This window comes from Apodemus sylvaticus, chromosome 9 (genome assembly GCF_947179515.1).
Source record: "Apodemus sylvaticus chromosome 9, mApoSyl1.1, whole genome shotgun sequence".
In the NCBI taxonomy this organism is placed as follows: domain Eukaryota; kingdom Metazoa; phylum Chordata; class Mammalia; order Rodentia; family Muridae; genus Apodemus; species Apodemus sylvaticus.
This window is the reverse complement of record NC_067480.1, coordinates 89889485-89913848: the sequence shown is the minus strand read 5'-3', so window position 1 is coordinate 89913848 and position 24364 is coordinate 89889485. Positions and strand designations below refer to the sequence as shown.

Sequence of the window (24364 nt, the reverse complement as noted above, 5' to 3'; positions counted from 1 at the left end):
CTCAAACTTAAATTGATTGATGGGTATAAGAAGCTTCAGAAAGTGCTAAAAAACTCTTCAACTCGGGATTCTGTACTAGTAGCATGTGGCCGTGGTGACTGACAGTACTATGGTCAAAATATCTGCAGAGAAAGCTTCAAAGGCTACATTGAGCAGAACCACGAAGCAGTGGCTCTTGGAGATTTACTTAGGAGTATTTAAATTGAGCACAAAGTAGGGGAGTGATGCTAGGACTAGATGAAGAATACATTGGATAAGCTTTCTTGTTCCTTTTGCAGTTTCTTAGTTCACAACATAAAATATATGCTTCATAATTTAATTTCCTAATACAGTTAAACTATGTGATATACTAAGTTTCAAATGAGAGTGCATTTTGTAAAGGAGTTATCTCCTGGCTGGGGATTTAGCTTAGTCAGAAATGTGTGTACCTGCAAACATATCCATTCTATCCAGAGGCCATAGGGTCCTGATTCTGTAATTCCAGCAATGGGGAAGGGGAGATAGATAGATGACTGATAGATAAATTGATACATAATAAATAGGTAGATGATAGGTTAGATGATAGATAGATAGATAGATAGATAGATAGATAGATAGATAGACAGAATATCACTGAGTTTCACTGACTAGTCAGCTTAACCTAAAAACAGCAAGCTCAAGGTCCAAGCAAGAGCTTCTATATTAGACTATACATGAATGGTTCCTGAGGAGTCCCACCTGAGGTTGATTGCTGGCTTTCATAGAAGTGCATGCACACAGGTGCACCTGCTCCATGGGAATAAACACACACACACACACACACACACACACACACACACACACACACACAAACATTAAAATAAATCTTTTTATTTTATCAAGCATAAATTAGATATAGCAGATTATCCTGACCTGAAGTGCTCAATTCATTAATGTGTGTGTGGTGTGAAGCCCAGTTCATTAATGTGTGTGTGGTGTGAAGCCCAGTTCATTAATGTGTGTGTGGTATGAAGCCCAGTTCATTAATGTGTGTGTGGTGTGAAGCCCAGTTCATTAATGTGTGTGTGGTGTGAAGCCCAGTTTAACGTGAAGACATAAGGCATTTCATTTAACCAAAGAAGATGATTTTACTTGGTTTTATTTTTCCATAAATGGTGATGCTAACAACTGAATCTTCATAAAGTATATTTTCCTTGATTTTGGTTTTGTAAAGCACACTGAAGGAGGCGAATGACCACTAATATTAAGTACCTGTTACATGCTGGGTAATCATCACATACATTAATTAACTCAATGAGAGAGAGAGCCTTGGGAAAACCTATGTATTTCTTATATGAAGAGTTGAGTGTCGAAGAGCATCCAGAGGTTCTCAACCCATGGGTCACAAGTCCTCTGTGAGTCACATATTAAGAATTTACATTATGATCCATAATACTAGCAAAATCACAGTTATGATATAGCAATGCAATAATTTTATGGTTGGGGTCACAACAACATGAAGAATTATATTAAAGGGTCATAGTATTGGGAAGGATGAGAACCACTGATGCCTCCTGGCTAGCCAGCCAGTATAGGAAGGGATTTGAACTTCCATTACCACCTCTAGAGCCCGATTTCTACAATTCAGTTAAATGGTTATTGTGATTTGGAGACTTCCATGAGAACAGTCACATACCCAGAATCCACATTTTCAGCTCAAAACACCTCAGGGAAAAGAACTTCTTTTCCACAAGAGGAGAAAACTGGCTGTATTCAGATCAATACTCAGGCTGGTTTGATCAGCTTCCCATCTGGAAGCCAGATTCTTTGGTGCTGTTTTAGAGTCATCGGAGCTTTAACGTCCTTGATGTGTCTCCTCAGTGCTCAGGGCCATGGCTTCACAAGCCTGTCTTCACTGCCAGTCAGAGTTTTGCCAGGAAACATGCTACTTGGCTTCTGTGTGTGTCAGACTTATTATGTGTAAATAAGGCTAGCAGTGGATGACCTCAGAGTATTGTGGGATCTCAGTGGGCTATGGAAGTGCAATGGCTGAAGTCTACTGAATTCTCCATGAGAGTGAATTATTATGAACCATTATTACCTCTCTGTTCGTCGGCCTCTACCCTCAGCCTTGAGTAGTTCTATAATGTTTCTCTGATTTTCTTTTTAAATAGTTTCTCAGGCCAGGCATGTCTGCTTTATATGCTAATGAAAATGGGATCGACTGGCTATTCTCAGCCTGGGTCATGTGCATATATATCTGGCCTCAAAGTAGAATGCTTACCGAGAGCTGCTGTCCATTGGTCAATGTCGGTGACCTCATTTCTTCTCATGAGTTATACGAATATATTTCCAAATTTCATTACAGGGCCAACCTTCGGATGGCATCCTCTGTTTTGACATTTTAAACCTTGTGATGTCTTATATTTTTCTTAAGGATTGAGGAAATGTGAATTGTAGAAATTTCCTTCAGAGACATAAATTTTTTAAGTGAAACTTTCCCTTAAATTGCCAAATGCTGTTTATTTTGAATACTATTTTCTAAAACATATTGACGATCTTTGTGTCCTTCTTTCCTGATTAAAGGCAAATATTCTCTTGATATTTCTGCATCATCGTCATCATCAAAACTTTTTTTTTAAATTCCAAAATAAGACCCCAGGATGGGGACTTATTCAGTAGTGGAGCATTTATTTGGTGTGTACAAGGCCCTTGGGTCACACCTAATACTAAAAATATAAGGATAAAGTAATATGTTTATATTAGTCTACTAGAGACTTTTCTCATGCACTGATGAAGTATCTGACTGAAGGAAGATAAGGGAGGATTTTATTTCGGCAGTCCATCATAGTGCAGAAGGCAAGGTAGCTAGAGCCATTTACTTGACATCTGCCTTCAAGAATGGAAGCTCAGCTCAGGTTCCTCCTTTCCGCCAGCCTAGGACCCCCTCCCCCACCCCCAGCTACAGCATCATGAAACACATGTGTTGGGTTGGGCTTCCTACCTTAATTAACTTAATCTAATGAGATCTCTCAGGAATGCTCAAGGGCTTGGCCAATTCTAGATCCGGTCAAGTTGGCGATTGATTGCTATTCACTACCACATTCAGGGGTAGGACTCAAGTTTCCTGAGGGTCCTGCTTGTCATATACCAACAGATGCTAGTCCTCGCTTTGCTCCAAGACTGTAAAGTTCACTGCTGGGCACTTTTCTCAGCCCCTGTTTCCTCCAGGTGACACCTTGGTTACATAAACCATTTGACAAAATCCCCCAGAGACCTGTAAGCAAAATCACAACAAAAAGGACTGAGGGGGTTTGAAGGAGTCCACATGTTTGGTCTGAGATCCCGAGACGTGGCTCACTGTCCTTATTTCCCACCATCATGACTAGGATCGCAAGACATCAGCTTTGCGTCTGTCTACCCTCAAGACCCCATGAAGCAGTGTGTCCATGGTATCAACTATTTCCATTTCTGCACTGTCTCCTTAATAGTTATAAATATACAGATTTCCATTTCCATTTACTTATTTATTAAGATTCATTTATTTTTATGTGCATTGATGTTTTGCCTGCATCTATGTATGTTCGAGGCTAACCAATCCTCTAGAACCGGAGTTACAGACAGTTATGAGCTGCCATGTGGGTGCTAGGAATTGAATCCTGGTCCTCTGGAACGGCAGTCAGTGCTCATTAACCACTGAGCCATCTCTCCAGCCCCTCCTTTGTAATTATTATATTAAGTTTTTATTTTTCCTTTTGGTTTTTATATCTCAAGTATGCCAATTAAAAAAAGAATGGTTAGCATAATCCATGGTGCTAGCTGCTTAAAAACTTCAAAGAAGTTGCATGAGTTCATATTGGCTAAAAAATTAAATATCAAAAGCATACTATGACTTATTAATGAATACTGTCAATTGTATTAAAATACTACTTATACCTTTTAGAAATAATATAGAAGTCACATAGCATGTGGAAATACAAGAACATATAAAGATCTTATTGGATACTTTAAAAGAGATTCTTGATTTTTCTATGGGATAAATATCTATTAATAACAATATTTTTGGACAGAGTTCAACTTCCTGGCTCTCTCCTCTAGGTATTTTCCTAAGTCATTGCCTCTGACTTGTCCCAGCTCTGGTGCAGGGACTTGGTCCTTATCATTGTTTAGTGTAGCCCATCCTTGGTCTGGTGAATGCAAACTTGAAATGCTATGTTATTTTGGAGTTCGCAGATTGTGAATTTCCTTTTCTTTGTAACTGAGATTTCCTCTCCATTCCTCAGAGGCATTCTTGATTAGGTTATAATTTCTGCTTTTCCTTTACTCCAGTCCAAATTTGCCTCTGGCCAAGGAGACGCCTACATTCCCCAGTGCAACTCTGGCTTCAGGGAAAGGGTAGAGGTTACAGAATTTCTTACTGATAGCGGCGTGCTGAGAAGTTCAAGGCTGAGAGTCCGCCCAAGGTCATGACACTTAGGGCACTGCCCTCGGATCCTCCCATGAGCGAGAGTGATGCTCCCGGGGTAGAGGACCAACGGGCACTGTGCAGTTCTGCGCAAGCTGGGTGCTCGTGGCCAGGCTTCCATTTCAAGCTCATTCCCTTCTTTCTCATTTTATTCCGTCTTCAAGTCCGAAAGCCTTAAGCCTTCCTTCTTCAGGAGAGAAGTAAGGAGCTTCCTCCGAGGCTTCCCTCCTGAGAAATCAACTTAATTGATAATGGATTCTCCTTCATTTCGTGGACTTGAATTTTAGCCCACGAGAATCCACAACATCTTCACAACTTCATCGATCTGTTTAGTCCTTACAATCTGGGACAGAATCATTTTAATGGCATTACTAATAAAGCTTAAGTATTTTCATGTCTTCTTAATGAGTAATGACGTATCTAAAGTCCCCACAGACTTGTTCCTTTTTTTTTTTTTTAACCTTCTGGTTTCCTGTTATGGTTATATGACACAAGGTTGGCAAATTTGCCCTTTTAATCCAGGTTGCTACAGAGCAATAAACTTCATTAACGTTTTCCAGCTAGACTTGAAAAGAATTAGAGCAGAGACTAGAAGGGGTTAACCACCCCCCCAGCATGCTGACTGAACAGTGCCCTGCATGCCAATTGAACAGCACAGGGATAGCAGCCAAAGTGGACTCTGTAAACACTTTCTCTTGAAAGCTGTGTCCTTTCAATAAACACACTGTTAGGTGCTAGCAAAAAATATTTCCAGTTGTCTTCATGGGTGGCGCGGTGCTGGAAGCTGTTAGCTCACGTTCAGTTAAATTTCAAATGTCAAAGCTCATTAATAGTGAGTTTAGCCAAAGACAGCTCGTAAGGAGCTGTGCAAACTTAACTTCCTCAAATAAAAAAGAGAAGAAAGATGACCATTTAACATTGCCGTTCCTCCCCCTGCTTTCTTCACCTCCCCTTCAAGTTGGTTTTGAGTTTTATTGACAGTAGGTTTCAAGTTTATATTCAACATTTCCCTTAATTTGCCTGGTCCCTTTATCCTCTCCTTCCCCCTCCCCCGGGACACAGTTCTATTACAAAGGTGTTGGGATGTCTCTTTGAGTTTTAGAGGAGTGTTTTGTGTGTTTGAAGCAGGCCTGGAGGAGTCTGTGAAAGTCTTAAAGCAGAAGGTTCAGCTTTTGAGCGAGAAACATACTGTGATACGATGTTCCTCTCAGATGCTGCTTCTAGCCTGGGCTGAATACAAATAAATGTACAGGGAGATTCTGTTTATATAGTAATGAAGCTTCAAGCTAGAATATTGGCGTATCAGGTACTTCCACTATTTGTAATGTGTCCAGTTCCTATCACTATAGTAACTGAATATAAACAACAATAACAAAGATGACGATGACAACAACAACAACAACAGATTCAGTTTTGTTCTGTCTAATTTAAGTTTACTTGAACAGTTACCACTATGACCTCCATGGTTGATCAACTACTGTGTTGAATCCTATGACAAGCTAAGAAAAAGAAAATAAATTACTAATCATAAACTCCATGTCAGCCTGGTCTTCCTTGTAATTCTGACTTTTCATCAGCAGTGACTCTTAATTTTCAAAGACTTCCTGTGCACAGAAGGGGTAATGAGCATCTTCTGCATTTGGTGTGGGAGGCTCAAGGAGCCAGGACAAAGCCTTCATTGTGCTTTCTTCCCCCCCCCCCCAACCCCCAGACAGGGTTTCTCTGTGTAGCCCTGGCAGTCCTGGAACTCACTCTGTAGACCAGGCTGGCCTCGAACTCAGAAATCCGCCTGCCTCTGCCTCCCAGTGTGCACCGTCACCGCCTGGCTTCAGTGTGCTTTCTTGAGGGGCTGTCTTGGAGTCTCTCTAAAACTGCCTTTTGGAGACAAACTGGGGTAGGTTTTGAGTCTAAGAGGAGAAGAGGGTAGAGTATAATAGGAACAGGTTGAGGGTGAATGTGTGGTCCAGGTTTATCATAGGTCTCTTCTGGGAATTTACCACAAGTCTCTCTTGGGAGCACACAGAGGTCCCAATAGAGGTTTGAATTCTGGCTTTCTTAGCCTTTTTGATTCAAATAAGGTAATCTTGCTCTATTCCCAATAGTTTGTATAGACTTCAGAAGTTGGCCAATCTGATTCTGTCTGTCTATCTATCTATCTATCTATCTATCTATCTATCTATCTATCTATCTATCTATCTATCTATCTATCTACCCACCCACCCACCCACCCACCCACCCACCCATCCATCCATCCATCCATCCATCCATCCATCCATCTATCTATCTATCTATCTATCTATCTATCTATCTATCTATCTATCTATCTATCTATCAATCATCTATCTATCTATATCTCTGAAAGTCATTTGTTGTGAACACTTCTGTACCTCAAAACCTAAAGGAATTAAGTTATTGGACCATATTTAGGTATTGTCTATTGTCTCTGGATTTTTATGGTGTTTGATTCATCCATAAAGGTTTTGATCTTTTTTGTTTGTTTGTTTGTTTGTTTTGAGACAGGGTTTCTCTGTGTAGCCCTGGCTATTCTGGGACTCACTCTGGAGACCAGACTGTCTTCAAACTCAGAAATCTGCCTGCCTCTGCCTCTCAAGCACTAGGATAGATTTTGATCTTACAAGCTTAATGTTGAGTGGGCTGTAAATGTTCAGGGATGTTTGTGTGGTTTCTTTTAAAAGCCTTGCATGTCACTGAGATATTTCTACAGGTGAGAGTATAGTCTGGGAGGTTTTCTTAAAAACCACTAGCCTTCAGTTGTTTTTCTTCTCTCTCTCTTCCACCAGCACCCTGGTTTTGCTCTTCAAGGGGAGAAAGCAAACCTCCCCTACTACCATGATGTGCTTTCTGATAGCTTTTTTTGACAATGAGCTTCTTGAGAGCAGGGTGTTAGAATCATCATCTTGTCCTCAGGGTCTCCATGGGAACTGACTCAGCAAATGTTTATTAGCTAGACTTAGTAAAACTTCACTATTTGATACCCTAACAACATTGTACTTGAAATATTTAACTTAAGAGGTAAAAATGATTCTATGGATGCTTACCCATTAATTATCTGCATGCAAATAGGAGCTGAAAATGACAAATCAGCGCCATCAAGTGACTGAGGTGGATCTAGAAGTGTTCTAGTGGAAGACACAGGCCAGCAATTGGAGTTGTACCTGGATATGTGTGTGTGTGTGTATGTGTGTGTATGTATGTGTGTATGTGTATATGTATGTATATGCATATATGTATGTGTGTATGTGTATATATATATATATTACAATCTTAAAAATAATAATTTTAAGAGAGGACATAGCAATTGTAAAATTTCTGGTCACTATAATTCACTGTGTCATTTTTGGTCACTTGTTTTATAAGTCCCTAGGCTTATATAGTTATAAATTTAGTCAAACTTTCTGGTGAGTGCATCTGTGTGTCGAGTATGCGCTATTGATGTGGAAAGCACAGGGTCCAAACCTGGCAGAACTCAGAGTCTAGCAAGATAAACCATTGCGATATAACACAGTGCGAGCATAAATACAGTGCGAGCAGAGTACAGGCAAGCACGGGGAGGGGGGTTGGCGGGAGGGAGACTTTAAAGGACCCCAGAAATCATCACAGGCAAATCAAAACTGGAACCAGGCCTTGAGAGATACTCTCAGGAGAGGCGTGGCCCAGTCACACATGCATGTAGTCATGGTACATTAGGAAGCTATGTATGTCGTGATACAGTCTGAGCAGTAGCAGGATTTAGTGGAAGCTGAGAAAATGGGGAGGAGCCAGCGATAAGGTTGGAGGTTCAGAATTACATTATTTGAATTTGGATTTTTTTCTTTAGGTAATGGGACTCAGTTCTCATGTGCACTCCATATCAACAGGATCTTAATGTTGAGGATGGAGGATGTAGGCCACCGGTATGACACACACTGTCTGTGTATGTGTGCGTGTGCATGTGTTTGTGTGTATGAACATAAATGCATGCTTTAGAACTGGGACTATTTCATTGTTGAGATATAGAAAGTCTTTATATATTTTGGATATACATCGTGTATCAGAGATACCATTCACAAATATCCCCCCTTCTATGGGCTGCCTTTTTATAGTATTGGAAGTTTATTCCCATGGACAAAGGTTTTTAGTTTTGATAAAGTCTGATTTAGCTATGTCTTGTTTGTTGCTCTGTTTTTGGTGTCATATTAAACAAACTATCATTAAATACAATGTCATAAAAATTACTCTTATTTGAACAAGGCTAAAAATTTTCTGTATAAATTGTAGTAGCCCAATGTCTATTTTTGAAACTCAATCTGCTTATGTAATGAAGCTACGTTTGTTTTCCCAGTTTTACCCTATATTTTGTAAATTTTTCTGGGTGCCTTATCATTTTTTAAAAGGAAAATTATTATTATCATAAATATTTTAATAGGATTTTTCTTCTCTCACATATTAAATCTGGATTGCAGTCTTTCCTTCCTCCATTCCTCTGAGCCCGCTCCCCCAGATCCATTCCTCCTCCTTTCCATTTATCAAAGAGCTTACTTTCCAGGGATATCAACTGAACATGGCCTGGCAAGTTATAATAAAACTAGGCACAAATGCTCATCTCAAGGCTGGATGAGACAGCCCAGTAGGAGGAACAGTGTCCCAGTGCAGGAAGAAAGATAAGAGACAGCCTTAGTTCCCACTGCTGGGAGTCCTCAAGAACATCAAGGTACACAACCAAGGCAAACATTCCATGGTGCCTTCTTTACCTTGTCTTCAAAGGTTTTCATGTCAGACAAGAATTTGAAAATGCTATTCGAAACTAAGGGAGGTTTGATTTTGATTTGATCCTTTCAGACAGCAAATTTAAAGACTTGACAGTTGAATGTCACAGGAAGGAGAATAGGGAGAAAGTTTGGGGTTTATGTGATTAATGGTGTAACAAAGTCTTCCGCTTTCCACCTGGTCATCCATTTTCTGAAGCAAGCCCAAGGAGTATTTTGTGTAAAGGCGAGTCAAGGGAAACTTTATCTTGAGGGGAGATACCAGAGAGTGTCAATCATTTAGAACTGGGGAACATGGGGACTGGTAGAATGTTTTTCATGGAATCTGTTGAAATAAGGTTTATCTGCAGGACATAATGATGCGCCACCAAGAAAAAAATTTCAAAAAGCAACATCTATTTTGAATTGGCTTTTTTCCTGGCTCTACCCCTACTCAGTTCATTGGGTAACCCTGTAGCGGGTGATTTAGCTCCGCATTTATAAAAACGAGGTATTGATACAGATAGCTAAACTTTCCTTAAGCCCTGCAGTGATACAGGAAGGCACTGAAAGCATTGTTTCTTCTCACTGGGGAAACAGAGAAAGAAGTTTCTGTTTTCTACAGCCTGGGATGGAGCCACATGAATAATTAATTCCCAACAAGTTGAGCAATTGATTTTCAGCAAAGGGGCAATTCCCTAAAGTTGGGAGGATTCTGGGCAAAGGCAATTTGTAGTGATTTCTGAGAGGTGTTGCGGCTGCTGATAGCACTCTGATAAGGTTTATCGAGCAAGCCTCTGGATCTCCTTCAATCCCTAGTTAGTTGCTTTAAGGCCTGTTTTGTGGGGGCCTCTGGCTTTTGAACTTGTTTAGTGTTGGCAGAGGGTTCCTTTGAAAGATGAACCATAAGCACAGGTTTTCAAGTGTTGGTCTGAATTTACTGTGGGTATGTCCTACACTCATGTTTATCCATTATGTGAATTGTAAACAATGAATTCCAGGTGACTAACACAAACGATTAAAGTGCATATCTATCTGGAAATGATACTGAGCTTTGCAAATGTTTGGAAGAACTGTAGAAATGATGTTTTCCTATGAGTTTATTAAAAGAAAAATACACATATTGCATTCATCTTGTTTATCTGTAGCCTGAGAAATAAATCAGAAATACCCACATAAAACCAATGTTAAATGCATACATTTTGATATAGTATATATATGGCCATTGAATTTTGGCATATTTTCGTCACTGGAATATTTAGCTCCTGTCACCACCTGATTCGTTTGACGTTGAACTCTTGCATATGAAAACTTTAAAAATGTAAAAAGCAGATTATTTTTCCACCATGTCAAACGGCATGTGGTTTTAATCCCCGAGAGTGGAGCGTTTCCATCAGACCTCTCTATCTGAAATCTCTAGGTCTATTTCCTCCTTTGCCTGGGCTGCTGTTACTGGTAGCTGGTGTTATTTAATTATCTCTACATTTTAACTGTGGTGTTTACCTTTAATATCGCTGCAGTCAGTAAGTGATTCATTGCATCTGGAGCTAAACAACAAGGTTTGGCAGAAAAGGGACAATGTGTGGCAGATGCATTTGGGCCCAGGAGGACAATGGCTTTGAAAGTGGGCTTTAAGAGCTTAGAAATGCAATTATGCATTTATGACTGAAGAAGTAGGTACCACAAATGCTGGTTCATGGTGAATTTCACAAAAAGATGCTGGGGATTTTGAACAACATGGCCTAACGGTCATGTACTAGAAAGGCATCCACCCTCTAGGGGACAGGTAAGCTCTTCAAAATCCAGGCACTTGAAAAATTGTCGCAGGTAGAGAACTCAGGTGTCTCAGATTACTCATTCCTGAAATAAGGATAGTGTTTTGGAGTCAGCATTGATAGCAAAACCCACAGACCTTCTGCCTGATCAGAAATCCAGCAATGTCCATACTGATGCTTAATAAAGCACAATGCTACTTTCAAGCAATCTATTCGCCTTAAGTGATATTTCTTTTGTCCTCCTTATATAAGCAACTGAATTTAATCATGGCCTGTGAAGAAGGAGGTACAAGATTGGTATCTTTGTTTGGTTTCCCCCGGTGATATACTGCCTTTCTTTTTATTGAATTTTAAAATCTTATTTCTTTCAAGACATCCATGTGCCCCACACCTACAGGACTCTTACCCTGCTCTTTCCTCCCCTCCATTTCCTGTGTTTACCCTTCCTTCCAAGTTAGTGATCTCTTCTGTAGGTATTATTGTTACATGCACACGTATTTGGATATGCACATATGCATATACAACCTGTTGATTCAATTTATTGTTGTTCATTTGTACATATGTCCTGGACTCACCCCTCCTGGGATTGGATAATGTATGTGGTAGCTCATCCCTGGAGGAAATCAATTCTTCCTCCCTCAGAAGTCATTGACTGTAGCGCTTCATCTATGGGTGGGGCCGTGTGGAATTCCACCTTTCGATTTGGTATGCCAACTGATATCATTATGTAGATCTGGTTCAGACAACCACAGTCTTGAGCTTTCATGACGACATTTCCCATGTCATTACTAAGGGATATTATCTAGCATAAGGATTCCTAGGCTTCTGACCCTTACAAACCTTCTTTCCTTTCAGCCCTTGCTTCCATGTTTCCTGAGTCGTGGGTATAAGGGTTGTGTTTCAGACTTATCAGATTTATGTGGGTAAGCTGCCCATGGTCATTTAATCTCCACATTTTATCCAATTTATTTTCGAAGCGAGGAAATACAAGTTCAATCCTTTGCTCCGTTCAGGAAGCAATGCCCAGAAACAGCAGTGCTATTAATATCATCTTTATTCAAGTCCTTCCACAAATAATATCCTATGTGAACTTTGAGAAATTCTGATTTTCTTGAAGGGCACCTTTATGGCTGTGTTTGGCATCAGGAGTATTTTGCCTTTTTCAACAGCTAGAGAGAAGTTGTGATAACTTTGGGTCCTTGTGACATTTACTTCGTAGCTTGAATAGTCATAACTCTCCCTTGGCAAACTAAAGGTCTGTTGCACTTCTTCATTTATACTTCTTGGTATCATAACTATAGCAGATTTAGGCTGCCTGTTTTGTGTATGTGGAGTCATTTATGCCTTAAGAACAGGTTGGCTTGCCGCCTCAAACTGATTTTCAGCATGATCCTTTTCAGCAGTAGCTTCAGAGAGGAGGCAGAAAAGCAAAAGTCTTTGTTTTTGAATATTGTTTTCCAATGGAGTCCTTCATACATAGTAGGTTTCAATTGATTCTTAGTGTATGACTGATCACCTTCTCAGAAACTTCAATGTTGCCTTATTATGTCCCATTTTGAAACATGGTTGAGTTGACTACTTGAGGTCTCCTAAGGGTGCGACCAACTAGGTACCTCCCCATCTGGAGCTCACTCAATCTTCTAGGCCCATGTAGTTTGTCTGCTGAGGCCAGCTTGAGTCTGTACAGGTTAGGGCCTCATTTTCTTGCTCACTTATGGCCAGGGACTCTGCACAGGTCCTAGGGGCTGCTCCTGGGTCGCAGCCCCATGGTCCTATCTAGCCACACGACAGTGTAGCCTGCAGGGAAAATCACTCTTAAGGACTTACCTGATTATATCAAATCTGTCTCACTACTTAAAAATAACTTTCTGGTTAGTGTACATGATATTGGCTTACATTATAACACCTCAATTCATGTAAGCTTTTGCATGTTAATATCCATGGATAGCAAGTCATTGTCTCTTTATCTCTATTGTACTCTTCTACACACATGCTAGTTTTTTCTGTTCCCCTAAAGAGTTTCCTGTCTCCTTAGTGTAATATATATATGTATATGTATACATATATATATACATATGTGTGTGTATATATATATATATAAAATACATATTCCGCTTATGAAAAAAACATGCCTGTGTTTCCCCTTCATTATCCTCTCATTTTCCTTCACTCATCTTGAATCCCCTTCATAACACACACACACACACACACACACACACACACACACACACACACACACATACCTGACCCTGTTTGTGGGGTCATAAATATCTATAAATAAAAGCATACATCATATAGATTCATGCATGAGGGAAAAATGAATTATTTATCTTTCTGAGGTTGACTTCTTTTACTTGGCAAGTTGATCTTTGCTTTCATCCATTTTCCCAAAATGAAATGAGTTTTTCTCCCCACACATTTTACACTGTACATGCCTGAATTTTCTCTGTTTACATGTTAATTGGCATCTAGGCTCACTCTGTAACTTGGCTGTAACGTGGCTATAAACATGGGTGTGTAGGTGTCTCTGATGGATACTAACTTAGGTATCTTGTTTTTACATACTCAGGAATGGTATCATTGTGTCATATGGAAATTCTGTTTCTAGTTTCTAGACAACCCCTCCACACTGATTTCCATAATTGTTGAATGCATTGGCATTCTTGCTAGTAGTATACAAGTGTTCCTCTTTCCCAGTATTTTTACCACTATGTATTGCCATAGTTTGTGTTCTTGATGAAGCTATTCTGATTGAGATGAAATGGAATGTCAGTGTAGTCAAATTTGTGTGTGTGTGTGTGTGTGTGTGTGTGGTATCTATGGGCTCTCCTCTATTGCTATCTACCTTTTTTTTTTTTTTTAATCAGAGTCCGTTTCTGGACCTGGAGCTTGCCAATACAATTAAACTGGCTGGCCAATAAGCCCCTGAGATTCTTCTGACTTTGCCTTCACAGCAGTGGAATTTTAGATGCAAGAGATCAGATTTTGATTTGTATATTCATGCTAGGGACCAAACTCAGGTCTTCATGTTTCTATAGCAGGCATTTTACTAATTTACCTTTCTCCCCAATGTGGTTCTAATTTGCATCATCTCTGATAGCATATATATATATATGTGTATGTGTGTATATGTGTAGGGGTGTCCTGGATCATGTTGAATTTCTGATGATACAGGTGGTATGTTTTATTTTGAGAGATCACCAGACTCACACTTTGTGAGATCATCTGTCTTCTGCTGATGTTACTGGCATCTGTTAATGTTTTCTTGTTTGTATACATTTTGGTGTGTCCAAGGAGTGGACCTAGTCCTGTAGACTTTCTGAGACTCAGTTGGTTCTATTTTCCTTTAAGAGACTCAGGACAGGGGTGGACCTACCTGGTTATGAGATCATTATTTTCTACAGCTGGGACATTCTAGAAGACTTAGCTATGCCTGCTTCTGATCTGAATGTAAAGAATTGTCCTATAGTACCTTTAGACCCAGAGGTGTGTCCTCTCAGTTCCGTGTCCTCTGTGAGCTATGGACAGATTTTATCCAAAGAGGTGAGAAGAGAAACAGAGGAATCACTGCCAAGGGGGGGTCTCAATTTGGGTTAATCAGAGCCTTGCCCATTCTCCTGAGTGACTGCTCACTGTGGCCATCCCTTTAGCCTAGGAGGCATATGTAATCAACTTTGTTTATTTCTGTTTTTTTTTTCTTTTGCCATTGAGGAGATCATTATTTGTAGTGTATAAAAATGGTAGCCCAGACATTGGAAGCAATTAGAGCAGATGGTAGTGAATACTTTTGTGGTAAGAGACACCGATGCTTATAAACTGGATTTCATTCTTTGGGCATCGTGCTGCTTCTCTTTGCCATGACACATTCATTTGCTTCCCTTCAGGTACAAAGGGGACGCAAAAATGAAAAGGAGGAAAGAAATGCTTCCCCTGGTGTGTGGAACTGAGAAGCTGTCAAAGGCTCATAGCAGGGAAAGTGTGCTCTTGTGTATTCAATCACCGAAATTAAGTGTTTTTGAAGGCAGCGCAGCCACGGGTCTATTGCATGGGGAAATAACATGTTGTAGTCCATCACTTAAAATGTTAACCTTGTCTCTTACTAGTGACTGCAAGCAGGAACATGTGCTGCATGCTCGCTGGTTAAATGGCAGCATGTCAGCTCCGCGAAAACGGCTAGCATGTATCTGTCAATCTTCAGATTTGACTCTGGGTGTGAGAATGTGAACATACACATGCATACACACGTTCATACATAGCTACCTTTCTTCCACTTACCGTTATGTGACTTTCCAAGACCTGGCTTATTATGTACTTATTAGGAAATAGGGAGTAAATTAATATCTAGTATTTAAGGATGTATTCTTTGCTATGCTATTTTTATTTCCAATCCTCAGATTCTTTATTAGCTGATTACAATCACTTATATTTATCTATAGAAAGTTCTATTTGATTATACTTTAGTGCAATTGGAACATGCATATGCCAGAATGAGTTCCTTATAAGTGCCATCTCATTAGTATGAATTACACTATACTAATAACCCACCAACCCTAAAAGATGTACATGACAAATATTTTAGATTTTGTTATATTGTCCCTATTGTGACCTGGGAAGATCCACAAATTACACACAAGTGAATTGCTAATGCTGTAAACCAATATCAAACAGAATAGGCCATGTTTGGACTTTAGACTGTAGTTTGTACACTGTTATGTACTACTGAATCATTTCGTATAATTCTTTTATGGCATACAAGATTCTGATGCTCCCTAGGTCTGTCCTCAGTGTTTCTTGCTGCATCAGCAGGAACTGCTCAGTAGCAGCAAGTGCTGAACACATTCCCTCTTCGCCCTTGAGGTCCTGACATCCTTGTTGTCCTTGCTGCACTTTAGGTAAGCCCATTCTTCAGGATCACCCCCCCCCCCATTCCATTAGCCTGTGGCTCATAGTCAGTGTTTCTACTTCAGTCTCTTATCAGAACTATGTAGCCAGTCACTCAATGTCAATAGTTCCTGCCACCACCCTGACATTTCTGATCCACTTTACCCAGTTCTTTTTTTCTGTTTCTTTCAGGGCAAACTATTTATTTTATATGTTTATCTCTGATCCTACTAGAAAGTAAGCTCCACACCATCAGGGGTTTGGCATTCTTTGTGCTCAGACCAGTGCCTGAGGTGTAGTGTGTGCTCAATAAATATTTGTTGGATGTAGGGATCTATCACTCTGGAGTGGTAGACAAGGAGTCTAAAGGGAGCCTATGATTATTAAGCAAGGTAACACCTGCTGAGTGAGTTCAGTAAATCTTAGCTCTATTATTGCTATTTTTTTTTTAATGATTGAAGATAATACCTTCTTGAATTTTGTTGTTGGGAAGATTAACGACCCTAAGAATAAAATGTATAGTGCCATGCCCGGGGCATTAGAGGCATTCGGTTATCAACAAGTGAAATGGTCTTCAGAAGTAGAATTCAGAAGAGGCATCTTTACAATAGATAAGAAGATGGAGGAGAAGATGAGGTTCTGTGAATTGATTTTTCCTGTAGACTGGGATAGTCCCAGACATGTCAGTGACTCATATATGTGAAGCAGTGCCCTGGTAGTACTCATTTTTGAGAAGTCAGGAAGGCAGTACTCAGTTTGAACAACCAAAAGAGAAGGCAAAATAAATTAATCCTTTTTAGCCATGAAAGAGACAGACTAGATTGGACAGAGGCAGGAGTCTTTGGCATGAGATTCTGCTGATATTTCTTTGAGTGGCTGAAGTACTCTGTGTGTGGAAGGGCTTTCTTCTGCCATTCTTTTATCCAGGAGGATTGATAAATAGTAAGTAAAGAAAGAGATCAAGGACCAGAAGGACTCCAGGAAGAATAAAGTACGTTAAACAAATTGAATTTGCTTTGCAGTCTCCAAAGAGTTAATAGATTACAGGTCAGGATGCCATTGGTAATGCTCAGGTGACTTCCTTTGTCCTTTCCTCTCCTTTCCTTTCCTTTCCTTTCCTTTCCTTTCCTTTCCTTTCCTTTCCTTTCCTTTCCTTTCCTTTCCTTTCCTTTCCTTTCCTTTCCTTTCCTCTCCTCTCCTCTCCTCTCCTCTCCTCTCCTCTCCTCTCCTCTCCTCTCCTCCCCCTTTCCTTTTCTTTCCTTCTTTTACTCCTCCCTCCCTTCCTCTCCATCCCTCCCTCCTTCTCTTTCCTTCCTTCCTTCCTTCCTTCCTTCCTTCCTTCCTTCCTTCCTTCCTTCCTTCCTTCCTTCCTTCCTTCCTTCCTTCCTTCCTTCCTTTCTGTTTCATGGTCACTTGACAGAATATTAGACTGCTCCAATTCATTGGCTGGTCAAGGTTTAAAAAAGAAGACGCAATTAATTTACTAAATTTCTCCTATAAGGCTGCCTCTTCCAGCTCTTTTGAGCCCCTCACACATTTGTCTGTAGTTTTAAGTACTCAATCAGTCATACTGTAGTTACCTTGATATTTATTTCTTTCTCCTTGATCATATAAGCACTTGAAGAACAGGAAGCATTCACAATTTTTAAAGAATTATCTTCCCATAAACTCACACAAATGTTTGGAGTTTTAATTTGCCAAGAGTTTTAATATCACTTAATAATATAATCCTACTATTGGTATAGTCAAATGGTAAGAGAACTATATTATCTAATAAGTGGCATGAAGATAAGAATTTAGGTAGAAAAAGCAAGAACAAAATATTGGAAAATATTGTATAATACAAACGCTAACTTAATTAGGAAATGTGTAGATATACAACCCACTAATAAAGATTCTGTTGAGTAGCGTTTATTCTAGCAGCAAAGAATGATTTCTGTGTAGAATGGTGAATGATATATCAGGTGAAAAGGCAAATAAATGTAGCTTCACAACAATTAAAAATACTTCTTTGTAAAGAAACCCTAGACAGAACTTAAGCTTTGTATCTTTGTGATTATTAAAAAAATTTAAATTGCAGTATAGTGATTACAAACCTAAAAGATAATTGGCCATTCATTTCTTTTAATCCTGTTTGATGGTATGCCAGGCATTGTAGGTAGTGTAGATATAAAAAAAAAACTAAAAAGCTCTCACGAACCTCTTCAGAGTCTGATCGGGCTGGGCATGAGTACGAATACAAGCACAGTGTACTGTATAGTAATAGGGGCTTTGGAGAGACTAAGGGACTTTGAAGGTTAGAGAAAGCCACAGAGACTTGTCTTTTCCATTTGCAAGACTTGCATGCTGTGTAGGAAGGCCTTATGGTGAGGTGTCAAGAACTTTCCTCCTTGCCTTTGTGGGTCAGCTGTGACCACAGAGACCCGGTGCCCCACCTCTTCTGCAGCACTAGCTCAGTTCATGCTCTCAAATCGGTCCTTCCTCTGCCTGATGTTCCATCTTGCTGATCAATGACTTCTTTCAAGATAGCTCTCGCGGAGTGAGTCCATTTAAGGTGACAGGGAAGATTTGCAGGCATTGCACATTCCCCGAAGTTCAGAGAAGTGCTGATGCGAACTGAGAAGAGTGAAAATTGCATACACTCCCTGGCTGAGGCAGGAAACTTGTAGTTTTTTTTTTTTTTTACTCTTATTTTACTTATTCATTTGGAATTTTTTTGTTGTTGTTTATTTGGGGGCTGGATATATGGGGTTGGCATTTCTTGTTCTGTTTAAGTCTCTCTCCTGTATGCTGGTAAGGAAATGATTTACCTCATCTGCAGAGTAGAAGTGACTGATTCATCTATCTCCAAGAAGAAAATTATAGTTGAAGGCTGAGCATCTGGGAAGCCATTGAGGAAAGAGCTTGTGTTAGGTGGAAGTGAAGTCTCCATTGACCTATGAGCTGTGTATGTGCTAGTGAGCATCTTCTGAACCAGGGATGTCCTACTCTAACCAACAGAAGAGTTTCATCTGTATTGACAAAGATCCCTGTGTTAATGCTTTCAGCATTGTTTTTTTTTAAATTGTCCTAAGAAGTGGTGGGGTAGAAGGTGAATACATTGATAGGTGAGCCATCTCCATTTGTCCGTGGGACATTACCCTGAGAGTCTTGTATGGGGAATGATCTGAACAACACTGTCACCTCTGAAATGGAAAACTATAATTCTTTTTTATTTTTATTAGATATTTTCTTTATTTACATTTTTGAATGTTATCTCCTTTCCTGGTTTCCCCTCCGAAAACTCCCTAATTCATCCTCCATGCTCAACCCTGCTCACCAACCTACCCACTCCTGCTTCCCTGACCTGGAATTTCCCTGCACTGGGGCATCAAGCCTTCAAAGGACTAATGGCCTCTTCTCCCTTTGATGTCCAACAAGACCATCCTTGGCTATATATGCAGCTGGAGCCATGGGTCCCTCCACGTGTACTTTTTGGTTGGTGGTTTAGTCCCTGGTAGCTCTGAGCGTACTGGTTGCTTCATATTATATGGGGCTGCAAACCCCTTCAACTCATTGGGTCCTTTTCTAGCTCCTCCATTGGGGACCCTGTGCTCAGTTCAATGGTTGGCTGAGAGCGCCTCCCTCTGTACTCTTAGGGCAGGAGGCTTGCCTACATTGATCACATTGAAATTTTATAATCATGGGCATATATTGTTCTTCTCCAAGTGCCTATTGAAGAATTAAGGCTACATCCACATTGTTTTGACCTTTGTCCTTGTTTTATATAAAAGCATGAATTGTCAATACGAATATATATAATTCACTCTGCCTTTACTATACTAAGGGGAAATTTGCGCTCCAAGTCACCCGAGACTTTGAATAATTAATACCGATGCCCATTTATACACCACACTGAATAGGAAAATGTAACGGGAAAGAAGTAAAGTTGGAGCAGAATATTACAAGGAGAATGGTGGATCCAAATCTCTCTGTGTCTGTCTGTCTGTCTGTCTGTCTGTCTGTCTGTCTGTCTGTCTCTTTTTCTCTGTCTCTACCTCTTTGTCTCTCTATCTGTCTCTGTCTCATCATTCCTCTTCTCCCTCTCCCTCTTTCTTGGTATAGAACTAGACAACATGAATGGGAATGTGAAAGGGTACAGATCAAACTCAGTAGAGTTGAGAGAATGCAGCTTTTTTTTTTTGACAAAACCTATAGGTTGAGAAATGAAGCATTTTTTGATAGTTTAGGTTTGGTCACCCATTTGTTCATATATTGTATTAGAAGAATGTGTGTGTGTGTATGTGTGTAGTATGTGTGTGTTTGTGTATTTTGTATGTTTGTAGTATAGAGGGTACAGTATGCGCAGTGTATGTTCAGTTAATGATTTCTATTGAAGCTGTTCCTTCTTTTTTTTTAGTAGAATGAAGAAGCATAAGCTCAGGAAATGACAAATGTTGAAGGAGTTCTATGATGTCCTGTCAGAATGATAAGGAGAGGGATTGACTAAAGTTAAGCTTTGAAACAAACATATAGTTGTAGGGAAGAAGAACATACTTGAGCAAAGATATGGATGTGATAATGTGTGAGCCATGCAATATTTTAGGAAGAGCTTCCCAGGAGAGGATACAGGAGTAAAAGACCTCAGGTGGGAATTTGCTACACGTGATTGAGCGCCTCTATTTGATTCTCTATTTGTTCAGCCTCACAATGGAGATAGCAGCACTTGATCTTCTTATCCCCTGGCCTGGGACTGACTGGGAACAGTTTCAGAAAGGCTGCGGGGCCAACCAGGCTCACTCCAAACGGGATAACAGATATCAGAGCTAATTGTAGCAATTTAAAAATGTTCTCAAATCGATGAAAGACACCATGGAATTGTTTTCCTTTGATGCCCTTAAGTACCTAATTAATGTCTGGTTGATCCAGATATTTTTTACTGAGTGTCACGAGCCTTCACGCCTTTTGTAGTTCTGAGGCTGGGGTATGGGCCTGCTCAACAGACTGTTCAATATATAAGATTGTGCCGCTGAAGTCTTCATATGCCTTTAAGTCTACTCCACACCACCCTGCCAAACTTGCTTCTGTCAGGTCCCAGATCCAGAGCTGGAGTGTTGTTTAGGAGGAAATTCCTTGGTTCTTCTCTTTGAGATTTATGTCTCTCCCTCTAGTCCTTGCCTTGATTAGCCCTCAGACTCTGAAGCTAGACTGTCATTTGTGATCTCCACAGTGGTAAGTGCCTCTGCTCTGCCTCTTGAACTGCTGATTCTCCTGCTCTGTGGTGACACCGAGGGGTTGGGGGTGTCTGCATTTTATTAAGTGCAGAGCCGGGAAACACCAGAACATTATCTGCAAAGTGAAAGGGAGTTGACCATGATTGTTCTGTGTCTGGCCCAGAAACCCAAGCCTTTCCAGTTCTTCTAGTGAGGACTCTTATGAGTGTGGTAACCTGGTTTACCCCGTTCTGTAGCTATGATATAGTCGTGTCAGTCTTTATAGCTCTTCACCATTGCATTCACCTCTCCATTCTCCTCCTTGACTTCCTTTCCTTCTTCTAAATTAGCATGAGTGAAAGGAAGGAATACAGGCTGGGTGGCGCAGGCTTGGATGCCCAGCCTCATTTAGGAGACAGGATCAGAGTTCCTTCCATAAGTTCCAAGCTAGCCTAGGTAACTGGGTAAGACCATGGTTCACAGTAAAACATCAAGACAGGGCTGCAGATACAGCTCATTGATGGAGGACTTACCCAGCATACAGAAGGCTCTAAGTTCAGACCCAAGTACCATAAACTTATACTGCATATTTTTTTAATAAGAAGTTGCTTCTACTTTGGTTTTACTTCACTAGAACTAGCTCTATGGTAAGATCAATTGGAGTGGCCAACTGAGCTCTCCTTCCAGACTGTGGACCATCACCATGGTGATGCAGCTCTTGTGGCTTCCAGCAATACTCATGCACCCTCCCTATATAACTCCTCCATTTTTATTGATATACCTTATATATCTACATTTCTTGAATTGTGAAAAACCTGAGACTTTTATTTCTCCTTCATAGATATAGAAAACAAAATGCTATCCAATTTCAAAGTACCATGGTGATTAGGTTAGGTCTGCATCATGGAAACCTAGGGGGTCAGCATTTTCTTTTAGAGAATTTACTACCTGTTCTAGAATACTGTTTTCTATAACATCTTTCAGAAATACTCCAGTGCGCAATTATACATGGGTAGAATTATTAGCATGACGAACATGTATTCCCTTCTTAATGATTGCCTGTAACCCATCATGAGAGGATGTCTTAGGCGCATACATGTACAGAGCCCAGGGTTTCCATTTGGTTGGAGTCTGGTATGACAGTAACTGTACAGAGGCATGCACCTGCCAATGCTTTACCTTGAAGAATCACCTTGTTTTGTTCTGTTCTGCGTTTTAGATATTTATCATCCTAGTAGCTCTAGAACTACAGAAGGAAGGCACATGCTAAGCCTCTTGGATTACTGGATGTGCTGAATTCTGTCATTGGCCCATGTGCCCCTCTCCCTCTGTTCTGAGAGGAGAACTGGAGAGGAACCGATGAGAGGATGGTTCTCCTCAGCCCTGCCCTCCGACCTGCACTCTAACTATGGGGCCATTCGCATTCACTTGTCTAAATTCAGTCTGCCGCTCAATGTGCAGACGTCCGCTTTGTTCAGCCCAAAGCACTGAGCAGAGAGGAGAGGAGCAGGGCTATCAAACAGGAGCCATGTTGGAGGGCAGATCTGACATCCCAGGAAGAGGAATGTCCCTATAAAATAGGGACACTTGGTGTCAGAGTCAGTGAAAAAGTGATACTGATTACATAAGGCAGGACGCCACCCAAGGCGAATATTTTAACTCTCTCTAGCCCGGGCTATTTGTGATCTGTTCTTGTTTGTGCAAGATTCAACACTTGTGTGTAAAACTAAAATAGGACAAGGAGTCAACTCCACCTGTTAGGTTCAAGCGAGCCTGCGCTGAGGAACAAACAAAAGGAAGAATTCTAGGAGCTGAGCAGAGCGATGTAGCCTACCCTGTTTCATGGTTTTCTTCTTTTTGGATTAGTTGTCCAAGGAAAACTGGATGACTGACCTTTACTGAAGTGTTAAACATTTCCCATTGTCATCCCTGCTATCTAGTTTAAGTCACAAGCCAGATCCTTTCTGTTTTCCAGGGCAATTTTTCCTTCCAGCTCTGCCGAAGATGGTCCAGGCCTCACAGTTGGTTTCCTCAGAGAGTGCCACAAGATGGCGACAGTGTCACAGTGGAGACCAGTCACCTGCTACTGCTTGATGTGAACACCAGTTTCCTGAACTCCCTGCACATTAAAGGTCTGTGGCATTTGAACAGCAAGTAACAGCACCCTCTGAGATCCTGTCACCCACAAGGCATGGGAAGAGGGGAGGGAGGGCCCTGAGAAGTTTCAACATTTGATTGATAATTTGTTTCAAAACCAAATTGGGACTATTTTTTTTTTTTTTAACCAAAGGGAAAAAATAGAGAGGTTCAAAGTAAAAGGGCATTCTTTTCGGCTTTTTTAAAACTCAGAGCTTAATTATTTTAATTCTTTTTCAAAAACAAGTTAGCAGTGTTTTCCAGGAGCAGCTGCTGCCTTGCCCAAACCCTTTGTAGTCACGCTTATCCAGGGCAGCCCCCACAGTACAGCAAACGCCTTGAAATTGGTTAATGCTGCTGCCTTTGAAATCCCCTGCCAAGAAAGCAATGTCTTCCTGCTTTCCCCCTGTTGTGGTTTTGACTTCTTGGTCCCATGGAAAGTCGTATAAATAGGCTTCCTTACACATAGCTCCAGGGTGTAGGAACTTGGGGAAGCCTGAGAATTCAAACTTTGACTCATCTACCATGTGGCTAAGTCAGTCATTTCACTCTTTGTATATTTATTTCCGGGTCTGTTCGATGATAATGGAACACACTGCCTACTTCAGGGGGTGACAGTAAGAAATGGTGACTGAAGGGCCCTTTCTCATTGTCAAGTGAAAATCATATTGGAGAAATACTTAATTTTGGATGCCTGTGACACTTGAGGCTAAAACACCAGGTTTTACTATACATACCTTGATCACCAGTGTGTGTACATACTCTAGTTAGAGCAAGAGTGTCTACACTCCAGTGTATGTGCATACTCTAGAGTTAGAGTATATATATACACCAGTGTGTGCATATGCTCTAGTTAGAGTAAAAGTATACACACACAACCAAACATTTGGGAAAAGATTATCTAAAGCACTTTTGATATTTGTTTCCAACAGACTGAATCAAGTGCTTTTTTTTCCTGATCAGTTATTGTGATATTCTATATTCTGGAAACTGCTTTTAGTTTTCTTTTGGTCCCAGGAGAGAAAAGTTCTTTCTAACTAGTCAGTTAACTAGTATCCTTTAAGAGGGAAATTGTCTGCCACATTGGACTTTTGACTTGTCTTTGTGCTTTTTGTATGTATGTATGTATGTATGTATGTATGTATGTATGTATGTATGTAGTATGTATGCATGCATGTATGCAGTTCAGAGTCTATGGGGATATGCGTGTGT

The 24364-nt window shown here is 40.4% G+C and overlaps 1 protein-coding gene across 1 annotated transcript in view; it reads left to right on the top strand.

The window, feature by feature from the left end:
- Nucleotides 1–24364, top strand: part of Pkhd1 (PKHD1 ciliary IPT domain containing fibrocystin/polyductin) — a 463409-nt gene that overhangs the window by 121137 nt on the left and 317908 nt on the right. Inside the window, exon 35 of the mRNA XM_052192751.1 lies at nucleotides 22992–23148. Within this exon, the coding sequence (XP_052048711.1) occupies nucleotides 22992–23148 (157 nt within the window). The remainder of the gene's footprint in view (nucleotides 1–22991; nucleotides 23149–24364) is intronic.